The sequence below is a fragment of the Euleptes europaea genome, chromosome 19, assembly GCF_029931775.1.
Source record: "Euleptes europaea isolate rEulEur1 chromosome 19, rEulEur1.hap1, whole genome shotgun sequence".
NCBI classification, from domain to species: Eukaryota; Metazoa; Chordata; class Lepidosauria; order Squamata; family Sphaerodactylidae; genus Euleptes; species Euleptes europaea.
The window spans coordinates 24,654,274-24,671,809 of NC_079330.1; the positions used below are offsets into that span (position 1 = coordinate 24,654,274).

The following is a 17,536-nucleotide window of genomic DNA, read 5'->3' on the forward strand; positions in this document are numbered from 1 at the left end:
CAACTGGTGATGACAAACCTGACACCAACCAACCCAGCCTGATACCACCGTCACCCCGATGAACTTGGCACTGGGGGAAACGCCATGAGAGGGTCAAACTCGGGCCAGCGGCTGCTTTCCACATGACTCCTCTCCTCGTGTGACTCACTTGCCCACCAGGCCCCTGGGAACCTCCTGCTTCTCACAGGCAGAGAGAAAGCCCTGGGAGAGGAAGCAGCGTCACCGGCTCTTTGTGGCAGCCGTGGGGAAGAGGAACACTTCCCCAAAGCCGTGGTGGCAAGCTGCACCTCTCTCGCCTGCAAGCCGCAGAGAGGAAAAGCCCCCCCCCACACACACACACACTTCCTCTGCGACACGGCTTTTCCAGTTGCCCTCTCACGCAGGCCCTCGCCATGACCTCGGGAGTGAGCTGGCAGAATGAGCGCAAAGACATCTTCAAGTACTTGAAGGGCTGCCATATAGACGATGGTGCCGAGTTGTTTTCCGTTGCCCCAGAAGGTCAGACCAGAACCAGCGGGTTGAAATTATATCAAAAGAGTTTCAGTCTAGACATTAGGAAGAATTTTCTAACCGTTAGAGCAGTTCCTCAGTGGAACAGGCTTCCTCAAGAGGTGGGGGGCTCTCCTTCCTTGAAGGTTTTTAAGCAAAGGCTAGATGGCCATCTGACAGCAATGCTGGTTCTATGACCTTAGGCAGAGCATGAGATGGAGGGCATCTTGGCTATCTTCTGGGCATGGAGTAGAGGTCACTGGAGGTGTGTGGGGAAGGTAGTTGTGAATTTCCTGCGTTGTGCAGGGGGTTGGACTAGATGACCCTGGTGTCCCTTCCAACTCTATGATTCTATGACTCTTTGGAGTGGAGATCCCCGAGGCCAGTTCTATGACCTTAGGCAGATCATGAGAGGGAGGGCATTTTGGCCATCTTCTGGGCATGGAATATGGGTCACTGGGAGTGTGAGGGGGAGGTCGTTGTGAATTTCCTGCATTGTGCAGGTGGTTGGACTGGATGGCCTGATGGCCCCTTCCAACTCTCTGATTCTATGACTGACACTGAATGGAGGCTGCCCTGCTCCACGGCAGGACGGGGCTGGACATACTGCTGTACCTGAAGCCCAGCAGGGATGCCCTCAGGTGCAAACGTTCCAGGGAGAAGTCGGTGAGGAGGGGTGCAGGAAAAAGCTCCGCAGAGGCCTCCATCTGCTGCAGGCCTGCTACCGACAGACCAAACCGAACGCCTTTTTTACACCCTCACTTTAAAAAAGGTAAAGGCAGAGGCCTGTGCAAGCACTGGGTCATTAATGACCCATGGGGTGACGTCACATCCCGACGTTTACTAGGCAGACTATGTTTATGGGGTGGTTTGCCATTGTCTTCCCCAGTCGTCTACAGTCATCTGTCTTGCACCCTCACTTTAGGAACAGCAAACATCTGGTCGAGAGCAGCAGATCTGGGCACAAGGCCGCCCAGCTGGTCCTTAGCAAGCTGTCATGGAATCATAGAGTGATGATTCTATGAGTGATGACCAGAGTCATCTAGTCCAACCCCCTGCACAATGCAGGAAATTCACAACTACCTCCCCGCCCACACCCCCGGTGACCCCTACTCCATGCCTAGAAGATGCCCAAGATGCCCTCCGTCTCATCAACTGCCTATGGTCACAGAATCAGCATTGCTGACAGATGACCATCTAACTTCTTCTTTAAAACCTCCAGGGAAGGAGAGCTCACCATCTTCCGAGGAAGCCTGTTCCACTGAGGAACAGTGTCCTTCTCTTCCATCTCCCCCATTCTGCCTCAGGCACCAATGAGCCAATGCTGCTGGCAGGGGGCAGGGGATTAGCCCCCCCCCAAACCAGGGCCTCTGGCAGGCAGGTGGTTGAGGCCAGAGCAGAGCCCTGGGTACAGGCGGAAGCCCATCTGGCCTCGCCCCAGGAGCCGCGCAAGGCACCTGGACATTGGCTCCCAGATGGGAACAGGGGACCAAATAAGGGAAAAATTCCAACACAGCTGCTGGGGAAGGCGGGAAGGGGGGGCAGCAGAGAGAGGCTGTTTCAAGTTAAAAATTGTGACTTCAGGTTTGGAAGTAAATTTCTGTATCTGTTCTTTATCAAGCGAGGCAAACTTTCTCCCCGCGCATCTGCAGAGCAGAGCGTGCCATCAGAAGGGGTTGGGAAAAAGAGGAGGCACCGGATGTGGATGGAGGTGGCAGTCATCTTACCGGGGGGGGGGGGAGAAGAGTACCTGGCGGGGTCCAAACCAGCTGCTCCCGCAGCCAAGCAAGACCACTTACAGACCTCCAGTTCCTGGAGTTGTATTCTCATCTGCTTGCAGAAGGACACAAAGCAAGCTAGGACTAAACATGGAACCCAACCTGCTAAACCTCTTAGCGTCCTCTCCTTTCTCCCTTCGTCTCTCTGAAAGATTCTAGCTCTCACTACTTCTCACAAGCTTGCAAGTTTGAAACCTCAGAAGCCAGAGAATGGCTGGGCAGGATTGTGAGCGGGGGGAAGGCTTCATTGTTCTGCAGAACACTAGCTAATGCAGAGAACACTCTGCAAAGAGAACACACACAGAGAAGCAAATCACTCTCTTGGTTGACAACCACATATTCAGAGGGTTTAAAAAACACACACAGAGAGAGACACAGCTCCAAACTAAGTGAGCAGCTTATGTCTCTGCAGAAGGTGCCAGGGCAGTCCAGGACTTGACTGGGCAACCCATTCCCCTCCAGTAGAACAACAGAGACCACCCCTGGCCTTGCAAGGGTCCCCCTGCCTGTCAAAATCCTCATCAGTGATTCCCCCCTCCCGTCCCCTTCCTTTCCATCGCATATGACAGGTTTCCTTTGCACGCCTGGAAACTCCTGGCGGTAACTTCGCCCTCCCCCTCATGGGTGTTAACAAAAGGCCAAGCGGGCCAGACGGAAGAGAAAGGCTACAGGTTCTGCTAAAGTCTTGCAAACAGGTCTAAGAGCAAGACGCTCGAGCTAGAGGGATAGGGTGCAAAGCTCAACGTCCCAGGCCGCTTCTGCTCTCAAGTGCTGGGAGCCAAGGGGCAGGAGCAGCTGCCGGTTGGGGTGGGAACAGCAGCCACCCTGAGCCCCATGCCGTGTGTCACGTCCCAAAGCCGGCAGAGCCAGGCATGTGGTTTTCGCGTCTAACCAGCCCAACTGCAGCCTGGCACCCGCGGCTTCCTCCCCAGAGAACTTCCCCCTCGTTTAGAGGAAAGAGACTAAAACCTCGCAAGCTCGAAATGAAACGGTTCAAGTCAAAATAAAGCCCTGAAGTGGTTTTGGTGACCGGGGTCAAGCAGCGCAGCGTGGGGCGGGGGGGAGAGAAGCAGCACAAAAGGTTGCCAAGTCAAGACGCAAGCGAGAGAACCCCAACCCGTGAACTCTTTCTGAAACAGGAAGTGGAAAAAAAAACCCAAGTGTACACTTTAATAAGCCCAGCCGCAGATCTCTGCGATAGTTTCCCAAGCATGGCACAGCGAGCAACCGAAGCACGCAATGGCAGAGCTGGGGCTCCAAACCTCTCCACTGGGCTTCGCCACCCACAGGGCAGGCCAGAGATCGGACAGAGCCCTGCAAGACTTCCACCCCCAGCCAACAACTCTCCAGGAGATTCTCACTGCTCTAAACAAATACTTTCCTTCTGGAAACCACCATGGGCCAAACACATAGGAGAGACCCTGCCAAATGTCATACCCTAAAGCAGAGGTTCCCAAATTGTGCTCCATGGAGCACTTGGTGCTCCACGAAACATCCCCTAGTGCTCCGTGAAGAGATTGGAAAGAAAAATACTACTGTCATTTGGTTTAGTATACAGTTGCTAGGTGAAAATTAGTGCTCTGTGACTAATTTATCTCCCGAAAAGTGCTCCACGGAGTCAAAAAGCTTTGGAACCTCTGCCCTAAACCAACCCGGGTACAATGTCACATCTCATGCGGTATCATGGGGCTGCCACTGATGCTCTGTAAGCTTGACTGCAAGGCAAGCATCAGTCATGGGTCATCATAGCTCTCTGTTCCAGGAGAGGCAGCCCAAGACCAGCGTTGCCTCCTGACAATCCTCCATCCTTATTGCCATGCGCTTCTTGGCCAGTAGAGCCCCAGTCCCAGTAGCCCTGCTTCCTCGGAAGAACACAGTACATGTGCCCAGGGGCCTAAAGATAACCCTGGCTAGGAAATGTGCCCCCCACTTCGTGGGCGCCTTGCCTCAGCATTAGCGAAATTGCCCCTCCATCCATCACTGGAAGCTCAAGGTAGTGAACACATGAACACATGAATATGCCTTATACTGAATCAGCCCCTTGGTCCATCAAAGTCAGTACTGTCTACTCAGACCGGCAGTAGCTCTCCAGGGTCTCAGGCTAAGGTATTTCACATCTCCTGCTTGCCTGGTCCCTTTAACTGGAGATGCCGGGGATAGAACCTGGGACCTTCTGCATGCCAAGCAGATGTTCTACCACTGACCCACAGACCCTCCCTCAGTGGGAGGCCCCTGCTGCAGAGCCAAAAGCAACCATCAGAAACACAATGGCCAGAGCCCAGGTGCATCATTCTACCTGCGCTGAAAACTTTCCTCTATTGGAAACAGCAAAGCCGCCTGGCTTGGGAGAGACAATTTTCTGGACAGCCTGTGAACAGCAGAATGAACCTGGGGCCTTGTCCACATGCCACCCCATGTCATTGGCAAACAGGCTGGCGAGAAAGCAAGCAGCAAGAAAAGCCACGACACTGCTGCTCCAGGCTGTGCCTGTCCTCTGCACGGAGGGTCCTCCCCATCTCAGCAGCCTGTTTTGCAGAACAAGAGAAACAGCACCACACAGTGGCAGGAGGGAGCACTGCCCAGCCCCGAGGCACCCCTCTCAGGCTGCCCAGAGGTCCAGATCATAAAACTTCCAGAAAGAAAGCAGCATCCAGGCACCGCAAGACTCACATCGCTGGGGCTGAGGTTCCCAAGCCCATTGTCTTGCTCGGAGTCTCGGCCGGACTCGTGGCCCTGGGAGGAGCGAGCGTGGGAAGGATGGATCCACAGCTCCAGGCGGGTGGCGTCATCACCAACGTGTCGGAACGTGCCGTTCTTCCCCTTCCCCCTCCGGGCGGGGCTCTGCTTCTGTTCCACCTGCTCAGCCTATTCAGAGGAGGAGGAGGAGAAGAGTTGGTTTTTATATGCTGACTTTCTCTACCACTTAAGGAAGAATCAAACCGGCTTACAATCACCTTCCCTTCCCCTCCCCACAACAGACACCTTGTGAGGTAGGTGGGGCTGAGAGAGCTCTAAGAGAGCTGTGACTAGCCCAAGGTCACCCGGCTGGCTTCGTGTGTAGGAGTGGGGAAACAAATCCAGTTCACCAGATTAGCCTCCGCCACTCATGTGGAGGAGTGGGGGAATCAAACCCGGTTCTCCAGATTAGAGTCCACTGCTCCAAACCACCGCTCTTTTTTTATATATGATTTTTTATTATTTTTTATAATAAAAAGAAAAACATATAAATACAAAGAAAAAGAAAATACAAAAGAGCACTTACACATCAGTTAAAATTGCTTAATATAGTAAAAAGTTACAAAGTTCACAGTGCCCTGAAAAACCACCACCCACCTTAATACAGTGTCCCATCACCACGATGAACTTCCTGAGAAGTGTTATGACAGTTTTAGAAATAAGTATAATAACAACATTATAAAAATATTAACCAGTTATCTATAACTCATTAACTAAATTAGTAAAATTCATTCTTGTCAGTTTGTCCCAAAATGTGATGGCCTTTGACGATATTTTTTTAAATTATTCCATATCCTTCCCATGTAGGGAATCTGTTAATTTGGCCATCCGCATATACATCCATAATTTCTCTCTCCGGTCAATAATTGAAGGTTTATTTACTTGCTTCCAGGTTTTAGCTATTGTAATTCTTGCTGCTGCAAAACTATATTGACATATGACTCTATCACATCTATCCATTTTATCTTTAGGTATTATTATTAGTTTCATTTAATACTTTTCTCCAAAATCTTTTTATTTTTTTACACATCTACCATGCATGCATAAATGTTCCTTTTTCATTTCCAACATAGATCCGAATCGCCTTTTTTCATTTTACTTATCATAACAGGGGTAATATACCACCTATAAAACATTTTATATAGATTCTCTCTTATTTCATTAGTAATTGTAAATTTATATTCTTTTTTCCACAATTTTTCCCACATTTCAAATCAATATTATATCCTAACTCCTTCATCCATTTCACCATCACTGGTTTAATCCTTTCTTGTTCTAGATTCACTTCAATTAATAGTTTATAAATCCGTCCTATCAATCCTTTATTTCACTTATTTAATATAATTTCTAATTTGGATTTATTTTCATTAAATCCCTTCAGCTTATCTTTATTAAATATATCTTTTAATTTATAATACATAAACCAATCTTTTATTTTAAGCTCTTCTCTACTCTTTAACGACCAAACCCCTTCCCTACACTCTGTGATCTCTCTATAAATATTCATATCTAAATTTAATTGTATACCTCTTTTCATAAAAGCTTCTACTGGATTAATCCAACCTGGGGTTTTATTTTCCAAAAATCCTTTATATTTTTTCCAAATTCTAAATAAACCAAATCTGATAATATGAGAATTAAATTCTTTATTTACTTTCTCCTTCTCATACCATATATGCATGCCATCCAAAACGTAAATTAAATCCTTCAATTTCTAAAAGTTTGGTATTTTCTAATAAAATCCAATTCTTGAACCAAATGAAACAAGCTGCTTCATAATACATTCTTAAATTGGGTAAACCCAAACCTCCTGTCTCCTTTAATTCAATTAAATTATTATAGGCTATTCTATGTCTTTCTTTTCCCCATAAAAAAATTTAAAATGTCTTTCTTCCAACTTTTAAATATTTGTAATCCTTTTAAAATTGGTAAATTTTGAAACAAAAAAAACATCTTGGGTAATATCATCATTTTAATCACAGAGATTCTACCCCATAGCGATAACGGTATTTTTTCCCAATTTTTAAGATCTATCACAACTTGTTGCCATTGTTTAATATAATTATTTTGAAATAAATTAAGATTGTTTGGGGATAACCATATGCCAAAATATTTTATTTTGTGTTCAATAGTGAAGCCCGACTTTTTTATTAGTTCTTGTTGCTGTGAGAGAGTCATATTTTTAACCAATATTTTAGTTTTAGTTTTATTGATTTTAAAACCTGCAAGTTTTCCATAAACCTCCACTATTTTATTCCAATTTTCAACTTGATCATTAGGATTAGTCAAAAAACATACAAGGTCATCTGCATATGCTTTAATCTTATAATGGTTTCTCCCAATTTGAAATCCATTTAAATCTTCCGTTTGTCTAATCTTTTTCAATAAAACTTTCAACACTAATATAAACAATAAAGGAGAAAAAGGACAGCCTTGTCTAGTACCTTTTTGAATTTCAAATTGTGGTTATAATATACCATTTATCAACAGCCTAGCTGTTTGATAACTATATATATTTTCAATAGCTGTCTTAAAATTTGTTCCGACATCCATAAACTCTAATATTTTCTTCATAAATTTCCAATTCACATTATCAAATGCTTTTGCCGCATCCAGGAATATCATAGCTACCGGAGTTGGAACATGTTCTGCATATTCTAAAAGATCTATTACCACTCCGACATTTTGATTAATCAATCTACCTGGTAAAAACCCAGCTTGATCTTCGTGTATAGTCTGATTTAAAACTCTTTTTAATCTTGATGCTAAAATCTCAGCAAAAAGTTTATAATCATTATTCAATAGTGAAATAGGTCTATAATTTTTTACATCTAGCAAATCCAAATTTAGTTTTGGTATTAATACTATATTTGCTTGTTTCCAGGTTTGAGGAATAGATCCACTCTGCAAGCAAGCATTCATTACTCTTAATAAATGTGGAGATAATTGCTCTTGAAAAGTTTTATAATAAAATCTGTAAATCCATCCGCCCCTGGAAACTTATTTAATTTACTCTTACCTATAGCATCTTTTAATTCTTCCACAGTTACCGTATTTTTCGCTCCATAAGACGCACCTGACCATAAGACGCCCCCACACCAGCTGGCTGTCAGATCGGGGAATGCCGGATCACGCCGTCCCGACGCGCCCAGAGGGCTCTATGCGGACCCGCCCGCCTCCCAGCTGGCCGTCGGGGCGGGGAACGCCGGCTCGCGCCCTCCCGCCGCGCCCAGCTCTGTGTGCCCCGCCCGCCTCCCAGCACGCCGTCCTGACGCGCCAAGATCTGTGCGCCCCGCCCGCGTCCCAGCTGGCCGTCGAGGCGGGGAACGCCGGCTCGCATCAGTCCAGCGCGCCCAGCCGGCACTGTGCGCCCCGCCCACCTCCCAGCTGGCCATCGGGGCAGGGAAAGCCAGCTCGCGTCATTCCGGCGCGCCCAGCTGGCTGGCGGGAGGGGAGGGGGTCCCTCCACCCAGCTCTGGGACTCCCGGATGGACCGGACTAGGGTCCATAAGACGCACATTCACTCCATAAGACACACAGATATTTCCCCTCATTTTTGAGGAGGAAAAAAGTGCGTCTTATGGAGCGAAAAATACGGTATTTTAGATTCTAATAATTCCCTATTTTCTTGAGATATTTTTTCCCAGTCAAATTGGTTAAGATAAACATCCATTTCCTTTTCTGATGCTAAATTTTTCCTATATAAATTTGTATAATACTCTACAAATGTTTCCATAATTTTTAGTTTATCTATTGTTACTTTACCATCTTTCCTAATTTTCAAAATTGGTAATTTTTTCTCTTTACGTTTGATAAACCACCGCTCTTAACCACTACACCATGCTGGCAGAGACACAATCAGCAGAGCACCACGGAAGGAGAGGGTGCTAACAGGCTCTGGAAGAAGGCCGAGAAAGGCCCTCCCCTTCCCCTCACCTTCCGCTTGATCTCTTCGAAGAGGCTCATGAGGCTCTCCTTGGCTGTGAGGATGGGGTTGCTGGCGGCCAAGCTGCGCATATAGTAGTACACGGCATCCAATTTCCTCCTCTGCAGACAAAAGACCAGACAACAGTTACAAGAGCTGGTGGAGTCTCACTCTAGCCTTGTCCAGAGATGCCAGCTCCAGGGGACCTCAGGGATCTCCACTCCAAAGTCATAGAATCATAGAGTTGAAAGGGACCACCAGGGTCATCTAGTCCAACCCCCTGCACAATGCAGGAAATTCACAACTACCTTCCCCACACACCCCCAGTGACCTCTACTCCATGCCCAGAAAATAGCCAAGATGCCCTCCCTCTCATGATCTGCCTAAGGTCATAGAACTAGCATTGCTGACAGATGGCCATCTAGCCTCTGCTTAAAAACCTCCAGGGAAGGAGAGCTTACCACCTCCCGAGGAAGCCTGTTCCACTGAGGAACTGTTCTGTTACAAAATTCTTCCTAATGTCTAGATGGAGGCAACCACACATATCCCTCCAGCAATCAGTGAAGCAGAAGAGAACAGAGGGGAACTGGGGGGGGGGGGCAGGGAACAGGGCTTTGCGCCAGAAGGTTTTCTGACAAGCAACCTGCACATGCCCAAAATGTATAATTCAGACCCACCCAGGGCAATGTCCCTTGTCAGCCGCAGTCATCTGACAGTAGGTTTAACTAATCACAGCTCGGCATACCTTTCTCAATGCTATGGACATCAGGCAGTTCATGTTTGGACTGTATCTTACCGTGTAGACAGCCAGGAGAGCCAACTGATTGTACGGGCGTCCGTTCTTTGGGGCAACGTGCTGTGCCTTCAGGTACCAGCTGGGGACAAAAGTGACGGTGAAACTGACAATACGGCCTTTGTTAAGACTAGGGACAGGAAACTGTGGATTGCAGGAATTAAATCCAGCCAGCAGGCCAGTGCTTTTTGGGTCCACCCCAACAGCCTGCCTGTGACTACAAAATGGCATTTCTACCCCTTCCATGAAAGCCAGCATGGTGTAGTGGTTAAGAGTGGTGGTTTGGAGTGGTGGGCTCTGATCTGGAGAACTGGGTTTGATTCCCCACTCCTACACATGAGTGGCAGGGGCTAATCTGGTGAACTGGATTTGTTTCCCCACTCCTACACATGAAGCCAGCTGGGTGACCTTGGGCTAGTCACTCTCTCCCAGTCCCACCTACCTCACAGGGTGTCTGTTGTGGGGAGGGGAAGGGAAGGTGATTGTAAGCTGGTTTGATTCTCCCTTAAGGGGTAGAGAAAGTCAGCATGTGAAAACCAACTCTTCTTCTTCTTACACCTGCAATGCCTGTCCTGAACACCTAGAGGGTGCTATCGTACCCTCTTTTTTCAATTCCGGACTCAAAACCCGCCTTTTCCACCAGCCGCCAATGTAATCAATTACATTTACATCCAAACTTTCTTCCACAACAGAACTTAACGCAGCACGCAGAAGGCTGTGCGTCCAAGCATTGACCAGCCCCAGGTCTGCTTAGGCCTAGAAAGATAGCTGAATCCTATGCATTCCAACGGTGCTTTTGGCGTCTCCCTTATTCCTTGCCTGCAGGGGTAATGAAGGATAGAGGTCTGTGCACCTGCATGAGTTCACATTCACCCCTGGAATCCCTCATCTCACCCTCGTGACTTCCCTCCATTGCCTTCTCTACTGCTGAGATTCCAAATGCATACACCTTGGAGGCAGAGGCCTCTCTTCTGTTGCTCATGAAAGCAGCACACACACTGACAGAATTGCCCCAGGTACAACTGATTAATTTTAATTCCCGCCAAACTCCTTACTACAACAGCTAAAGAAGACGACTTGGTTTTTATACCCAGCTTTTCTCTACCTTAAGGAGTCTCAAAGCAGTTTATATTCACAATCCCTTCTTCTCCCCACAACGGGCACCTTGTGAGGTAGGTGGGGCTGAGAGAATTCGGAGAGAACTAGGACTAGCCCAAGGTCACCCAGCAGGCTTCATGTGTTGGAGTGGGAAAACAAATCCAGTTCACCAGATTAGAGTCCACTGCTCTTAACCACTACACCACACTGATTTGCTGAGCAACGCCCAGTTCCATTTCACTCTTGTGTCGTTCCTCATGGTACACTCTTTCGTTATCCAAATTCTATATCCTTACAGCCTCCTGCCTGCCCGCAGAGCCTATCCAGGATCAGCTGGGGCCAAAACCACACCAAGATGCCTCCAGCCCCATTTTGCCAAGCAGAATTTTGTCATTCCCTCTCACCTGCGTGCTTTCCCGTAGTTCGCCGTGTCGCTTCCTTGCTCCCTGTACCTGCAGATGTCCCCTTGGCAGATCAGGCTCCTCTGGGCACTGATGAGAGCGTATTTCACCTGGCAAAGGGAGAGACAACAAGACACCATGGATGCCAGCAGGTGACTGGCAACCAGACACTGGTGGTGGAAAGCACAAGGTGGACAGGGGATCGGCCTCTGTGGAAAACTCTCACATGGTAAAGGGATCAAAGAAAGACGAGGAGTCCAAAAGGGTATTGGCAATAAGCCATTCACTTATTTATTTGAGAAGCGTCTTTACAATGTCAACTAGCAGGGCTATTATTCAGGAAGGGGCAGAGTTCAGCACTTGACCTACAGATGCCCAACTAGCAGAAACAAAACAAAAAATAGCCGAGTAGCTATCACCATGTGCTTAGCCTGAAGCACACCCCTCTTTGTGCAACAAGGAAAGGTGTCAAGTTTTTCCAGGCAATCTGCCATCTCCCAGGTGGGACAGACAAAGATGCCTCAGGAGGACTTTTTCTGGCAGGGTGGTCACGTGGCTTAGGTGGCTGCTTTTGGCCCGAAACTCTCTGTGCACCTGGAGCTTTTTGGCTTATCTGGGTGCTGCACCTAGAATCACAGAATAGAATCATAGAGTTGGAAGGGACCACCAGGGTCATCAAGTCCAACCCCCTGCACAATGCAGGACATTCACAACTACCTCCCCCCACTCCACACCCCCAGTGACCAGAAGATGGCCAAGATGCCCTCCCTCTCATGAACTGCCTAAGGTCACAGAATCAGCATATCTGACAGATGACCATCTAACCTCTTCTCAAAAACCTCCAGGGAAGGAGAGCTCACCACCTCCCAAGGAAGCCTGTTCCACTGAGGAACCGCTCTGTTAGAAAATTCTTCCAAATGTCTAGACGGAAACTCTTTTAATTTCAACCCGTTGGTTCTGGTCCGACCTTCTTGGGCAACAGAAAACAACTCAGCACCATTCTCTATATGACAGCCCCTCAAGTACTTGAAGATGGTTATCATATCCCCTCTCAGTGTTCTCCTCTCCAGGCTAAACATACCCAGCTCCTTCAACCTTTCCTCATAGGACTTGGTATCCAGACCCCTCACCATCTTTGTTGCCCTCCTCTGGACACGTTCCAGTTTGTCTACATCTTTCTGAAATTGTGGTGCCCAAAACTAGATGATTTATGGGGGGACATATCTTCAAACCCAAGTCTATTCGAGGGGGCATTTTCCCACTCTTAACCACTGCACCTCCATCGCCATCTTCTAGTGCTCTTTGCTTGTCGCTCCTGTTACTGTAGCCTCACAAACTCCCTCAGTCTTGCTGCTTGTCTCTCTTTGACTGCTCTTATAGACACCGCTGGATGCCCTACAGTTATGACAGGAGCCTGCTGCTCATTCTCCCCAGGCTTCTCTCTTGCCTTCCATGCGCCCCTCTCAGCTTTTCTCTTTCTTTTGCCCCACTACTTGAATTCACTTCTGTTTGCCCTTCTGACCCTCACACTTTTGTTTTTTTTCTTGCAATTGTTTTACATTTTTCTAGGTCTCACCAACTCTCTCTCTTGCTAAGCAAGCCTCTTTCTCTAACTATATTCATTCTCCTTTCCTCTTGCATTAATTTTCTTATCCGTGCCCTCCCTTTTTTTTCTCTTTGAGCTCTTGCAGTGCAGCCTATAAATGTCTAATCAGAAGTCAGTGCCGCTACGTCTCTCTTAACTGTGCATGTGCTCAATAGTTCTTGAACATTCCATTTTCATTCTTGGCTTTCCAACAAAGCTGCTCATTTTTGTTTCCAGCTTGCTAATTCATGGGACTATTCTGCCGCTCCACTTCTCTCCTGCCTCAGATCTGGGCCGTTCGATTCTCTGTCTGTTACATCCTCTGGACTTTAGAAGATGCAGGCTTCCAAGCTTCCCTCTAATCTTTCCAAGGGACCCTTTTCCATTTTTGTTAATGTTAAGTCACTGTCTGTTCCTTTCACCATTGATAATTCAGTCCTGGGCCCTCATCTCTCTGTCTCTCCTTCCTCTTGGTCCTCTTCCTATTCTCATAACATTATCTCATTTACGCTGAGTTTGCAGATTTACTTTTCTTCTTCTGATCTATGTTTCTCTGTCCTTCCCAATATCCTTAAGATTAAATTTTTCAAAACCAAGCAACTAGTCCATCCTCCTCCTTCCTCAGCAGTACTTCTTTTCTTTGGCCCCTTTTCCTCATCACTGAGCCTGTGTGTCCTCTTGGACTTCTCGGACTTTCCCCCTTTTCATTCAACTACTGCAAAAACTTGCCCTTTCCAACTTGAGACACAACACCATCATTCAATGAACCCCAGCTTAAATAAGACGTGGCCATACTCACTTTCCCTCCTTGGCCAAAATTTCTGAGCCGTTATGGCATCCCTGCCCACATAAGTAGCAACTTTAAGGAAGGCTTTAAGAGCCGGCTCAAGGTTGACTCAGCTTTCCATCCTTCCGAGGTCAGTAAAATGAGTACCCAGCTTGCTGGGGGTAAAGGGAAGATGACTGGGGAAGGCACTGGCAAACCACCCCGTAAAACAAAGACTGCCTAGTACACGTTGGGATGTGACGTCACCCCATGGGTCAGGAATGACCCAGTGCTTGCACAGGGGACCTTTACCTTTTTAAGAGGGGAGTGGACATGTTCATGGAGGAGAGGGCTATCCATGGCCACTAGTCAAAATGAATATTAGTCATGATGCATACCTATTCGCCCCAGGATCAGAGGAGCATGCCTATTATGTTAGGTGCTGTGGAACACAGACAGGACAATGCCGCTGCAGTCGTCTTGTTTGTGGGCTTCCCAGAGGCACCTGGTTGGCCACTGTGTGAACAGACTGCTGGACTTGACTGTCTGATCCAGCATGGCCTTTCATATGTTCTTATGTAAGGCTTTAAGAGGAGAGTGGACATGTTCATGGAGGATATGGCTGTCCATGGCCACTAAGTCAAAATGGATACTAGCCATGATGCACACCTATTCTCTCCAGGATCAGAGGAGCATGCCTATTATATTAGGTGCTGTGGAACACAGGCAGGATGGTGCTGCTGCAGTCGTCTTGCTTGTGGGCTTCCTAGAGGCACCTGGTTGGCCCCTGTGTGGACAGACTGCTGGACTTGATGGGCCTTGGTCTGATCCAGCAGGGATTTTCTTACATCCTTATGTAACTCTAAGAGCACAACTAGACGTGATGGCATCCACAAGGCCACAGCTGCTGTTTTTAAATGATTTGAAAAATACTGTGAGGGCCTGATCCTGATTTGTCCCCAAAGGACAGCCCCTCTCATACCTTTCCAAATGCCAAAACGGTGGCGGGGGGGGGGGGGGGAGAGGGATGCCTGGGTTGGGAGCATAATCCAGCCCTGGTAGCCCTTTAAAATGGCAGCAGCATCCCCATGGCAGCCACAAGTGTCCCTGTGTCCATTCTAGTTTGGCCTTAAGTAACAGCCCTGAAAAGGGCCTACTTGGCTGCCGCCTATGAAACCTTCAGCCCCCCCCCCCCCGACTGCCGCTGAAGCAAAGCCCCACACTTCTTTTTCTGGCCCGGAACAGCCTCAGGACTCACCATCTTCCGCAGGGGCTTGCTGCGAACAGCCATGCCGTCCATGTAGTCCTCCAGCTTGAACTGGTACGATACTTGCAGCTTCTGCAGTAAACCGTCAAAGAAAAGTGTGCCCTGTGAAGGGAAGAGAGGTTTCAGGAGGGGAGGGGAGGGGCCATGGCTCAGTGGTAGAGCATCTGCTTGGCATGCAGAAGGTGCCAGGTTCAATCCCCGGCATCTCCAGTTAAAGGGACGAGGCAAGTAGGTGATGTGAAAGACCTCTGCCTGAGACCCTGGAGAGCCGCTGCCAGTCTGAGTAGACATTGCTGACTTTAATGGCCCAAGGGTCTGATTCAGTATAAGGCAACTTCATGTGGGTTAATATGTGCACCCAGTTCAGGCTCCCCTGGTGGGCAATTGGTGTCCCAGACAGCCGGAAGCATCTCCAGCTCAGGAGCAGAGAGCTCCTTAATGCCTCTGATTTGGGGGGGGGGGTATCAGAAGGCAAACTGCGAATCAATTTACAGCGGACCATTTCACCCCGGCTGAGATTCTTGTCAAGAGCACTGGTTTACGATGTCCTCAGCCTGATCCAGCAAGGCAGCTTTTCCAACAACGATGGAATGGGATCCCATCACACATTGTCCACTGACAGCCAAATGAGCCTGAAGGTGCTCTCTTGGTTTACATGCTTAAAATGCAGTGTTGGCCTTGTGAAAACAAAACACGCTGTGCTAAACTGAAGCCAGTCCTCCCGTGCTTCAGATGCCCAGTTCACAGTCAACAACCACACTCTGACACAAACGGAGAAGCTGAAGCAATACAACCAAAGCTCCTGCAGAACAGGTGGGCCACAACTCAGGTTTCAACCGTGGGCTGTCCCAGTTTCTCCTTTGGTGGGTACCCTTGGAAGATTTCCAGATTCAAACTCAATTCCAGTGGTTGTCCTCCATGACCATGAGGCAGCAAATCTATTAGCATACCACCAGAGGAAAGAGAGAGAGCGTGCGCAATGGTTTGGTCGCAGGCGCATGCACAGCTGACTCGGCATGCTGCTTCTCAACTCTAAATATTAAACTGAAAAATGAGTTATTTCTTCAGCTGGTGGCAAACATTTAAAGAAACCTGAGGCTTTCCAGGATTTCTCTTTACATTCTCATTTAGTTGAGTTGCCACAATCAAGAACAGGACTCCGGATGACATGTGGAAAGCCACACAATGAGACTTCAACAGGGAGTAGAAGAATTGTTGGTTTTCATATGCTGACTTTCTCTTACCACTTAAGGAAGAATCAAACCAGCTTACAGTCACCTTCCCTTCCCCTCCCCACAACAGACATCCTGTGAGGTAGGTGGGGCTGAGAGAGCTCTAAGAGAACTGTGACTAGCCCAAGGTCACACAGCTAGCTTCGTGTGTAGGAGTGGGGAAACAAATCCAGTTCACCAGATTAGCCTCCGCCACTCACATGGAGGAGTGGGGAATCGAACTTCCCCCCACAGCCAAAACAGACTGGAGGAGCTGGGCCTCGGATTACCTCATCCAGGATCTGGAGCAGTTTGCTGCGGAGCTCCTGGCTGTTCTCTGCAAGGGGGTCCTTGAGCAGCTGCCGGAACTTTTCCATCACCTGGTAGAAGGCATTCTTCCACAGCAGCTGGTCCACGTTCTGGGTGTCGGAGAACTCAATGTCGCTCAGGAGACAACGCTCATAAAGCTGCAGCATCTCAGCTCTGGGGGGGGGGGAAATCACACCCACAGCTGTTCAGCAGGCAGACCCATAGCATCATAGAGTTGGAAGGGACCACCAGGGTCATCTAGTCCAACCCCCTGCACAATGCAGGAAATTCACAACTACCTCACCCCACACACCCCACTGACCCCTACTCCATGCCCAGAAGGTGGCCAAGATGCCCTCCCTCTCATCATCTGCCTAAGGTCACAGAATCAGCATCGCTGACGGATGGCCATCTAGCCTCCCTGCAAATACAAAGCTAGCAAGCCAGAACAGCACCCTCCGCTATTTGCCTGCAGTACTGCTTTTCTATTTACAGGGAGGTTTTAATACAGGGGAGTGTTGAAACATGTGATCATCCTTTTGTAGTCTAAACAAGGCCTGTAAAACAGAGCTTTTCCACCAGGCCTACAATTGAAGGCAGCTGTGTATGTCATCAATGTTGGCCTCCCTGTCTCTTCCCCCGCCCCCTTTACCTATTTTTCTTTATCATAACCTAGAGGAGGTGGCCTGCTGCTCGCTTTCTCAGCGGCACTGGACCTAGCGCCATCTAATGTTTTAGATTGTTTTTAGACCGCTTAAATGTTTATAGTTTTAAATAATTTTATATACTGGGAATTATGTTGGTTTTAATATTGTTACTCGCCCTGAGCCTGGCTTTGGCCTGGGAGGGTGGGTTATAAATAGAATATATTAAAGCTCTGCAGTCCATTCAATCCCCTTAGGGCTCTGCTACCTCTTTTCCCTGAATGCATGAGCAAGTCCTAAGGCTCCCACACTGGAGTACACTATCGGGGAGCCCTTGTCACTTCCTATAGCCTGTGAAGGCTGGATACAGTCCGGGTGCCACTCCCTGCTGACTTTATCTCCAAAGCTGTATCTCTAAAGCTGTTCATTTACGCTGTGAATTCCCGGGAAGATGTTTCATGCATATACATCTCCTGTCTAGTGCTGGAACCAGGGAAGCTATGCAAAACGACTGACGGCATGTCGTCTTCAGTT

The 17,536-nt window shown here is 48.1% G+C and overlaps 1 protein-coding gene across 3 annotated transcripts in view; it reads right to left on the reverse strand.

Moving 5' to 3' along the window:
• Positions 1–17,536, reverse strand: part of SMG6 (SMG6 nonsense mediated mRNA decay factor) — a 119,403-nt gene that overhangs the window by 94,324 nt on the left and 7,543 nt on the right. For all 3 annotated transcript variants that reach the window (XM_056865207.1, XM_056865206.1, XM_056865205.1), the window contains exons 3-8: positions 16,340–16,532; positions 14,830–14,940; positions 11,224–11,330; positions 9,725–9,803; positions 8,940–9,050; positions 4,938–5,132 (exon numbers count right to left, since the gene is read on the reverse strand). In XM_056865207.1, coding sequence (XP_056721185.1) covers positions 4,938–5,132; positions 8,940–9,050; positions 9,725–9,803; positions 11,224–11,330; positions 14,830–14,940; positions 16,340–16,532 — 796 coding nt within the window. The remainder of the gene's footprint in view (positions 1–4,937; positions 5,133–8,939; positions 9,051–9,724; positions 9,804–11,223; positions 11,331–14,829; positions 14,941–16,339; positions 16,533–17,536) is intronic.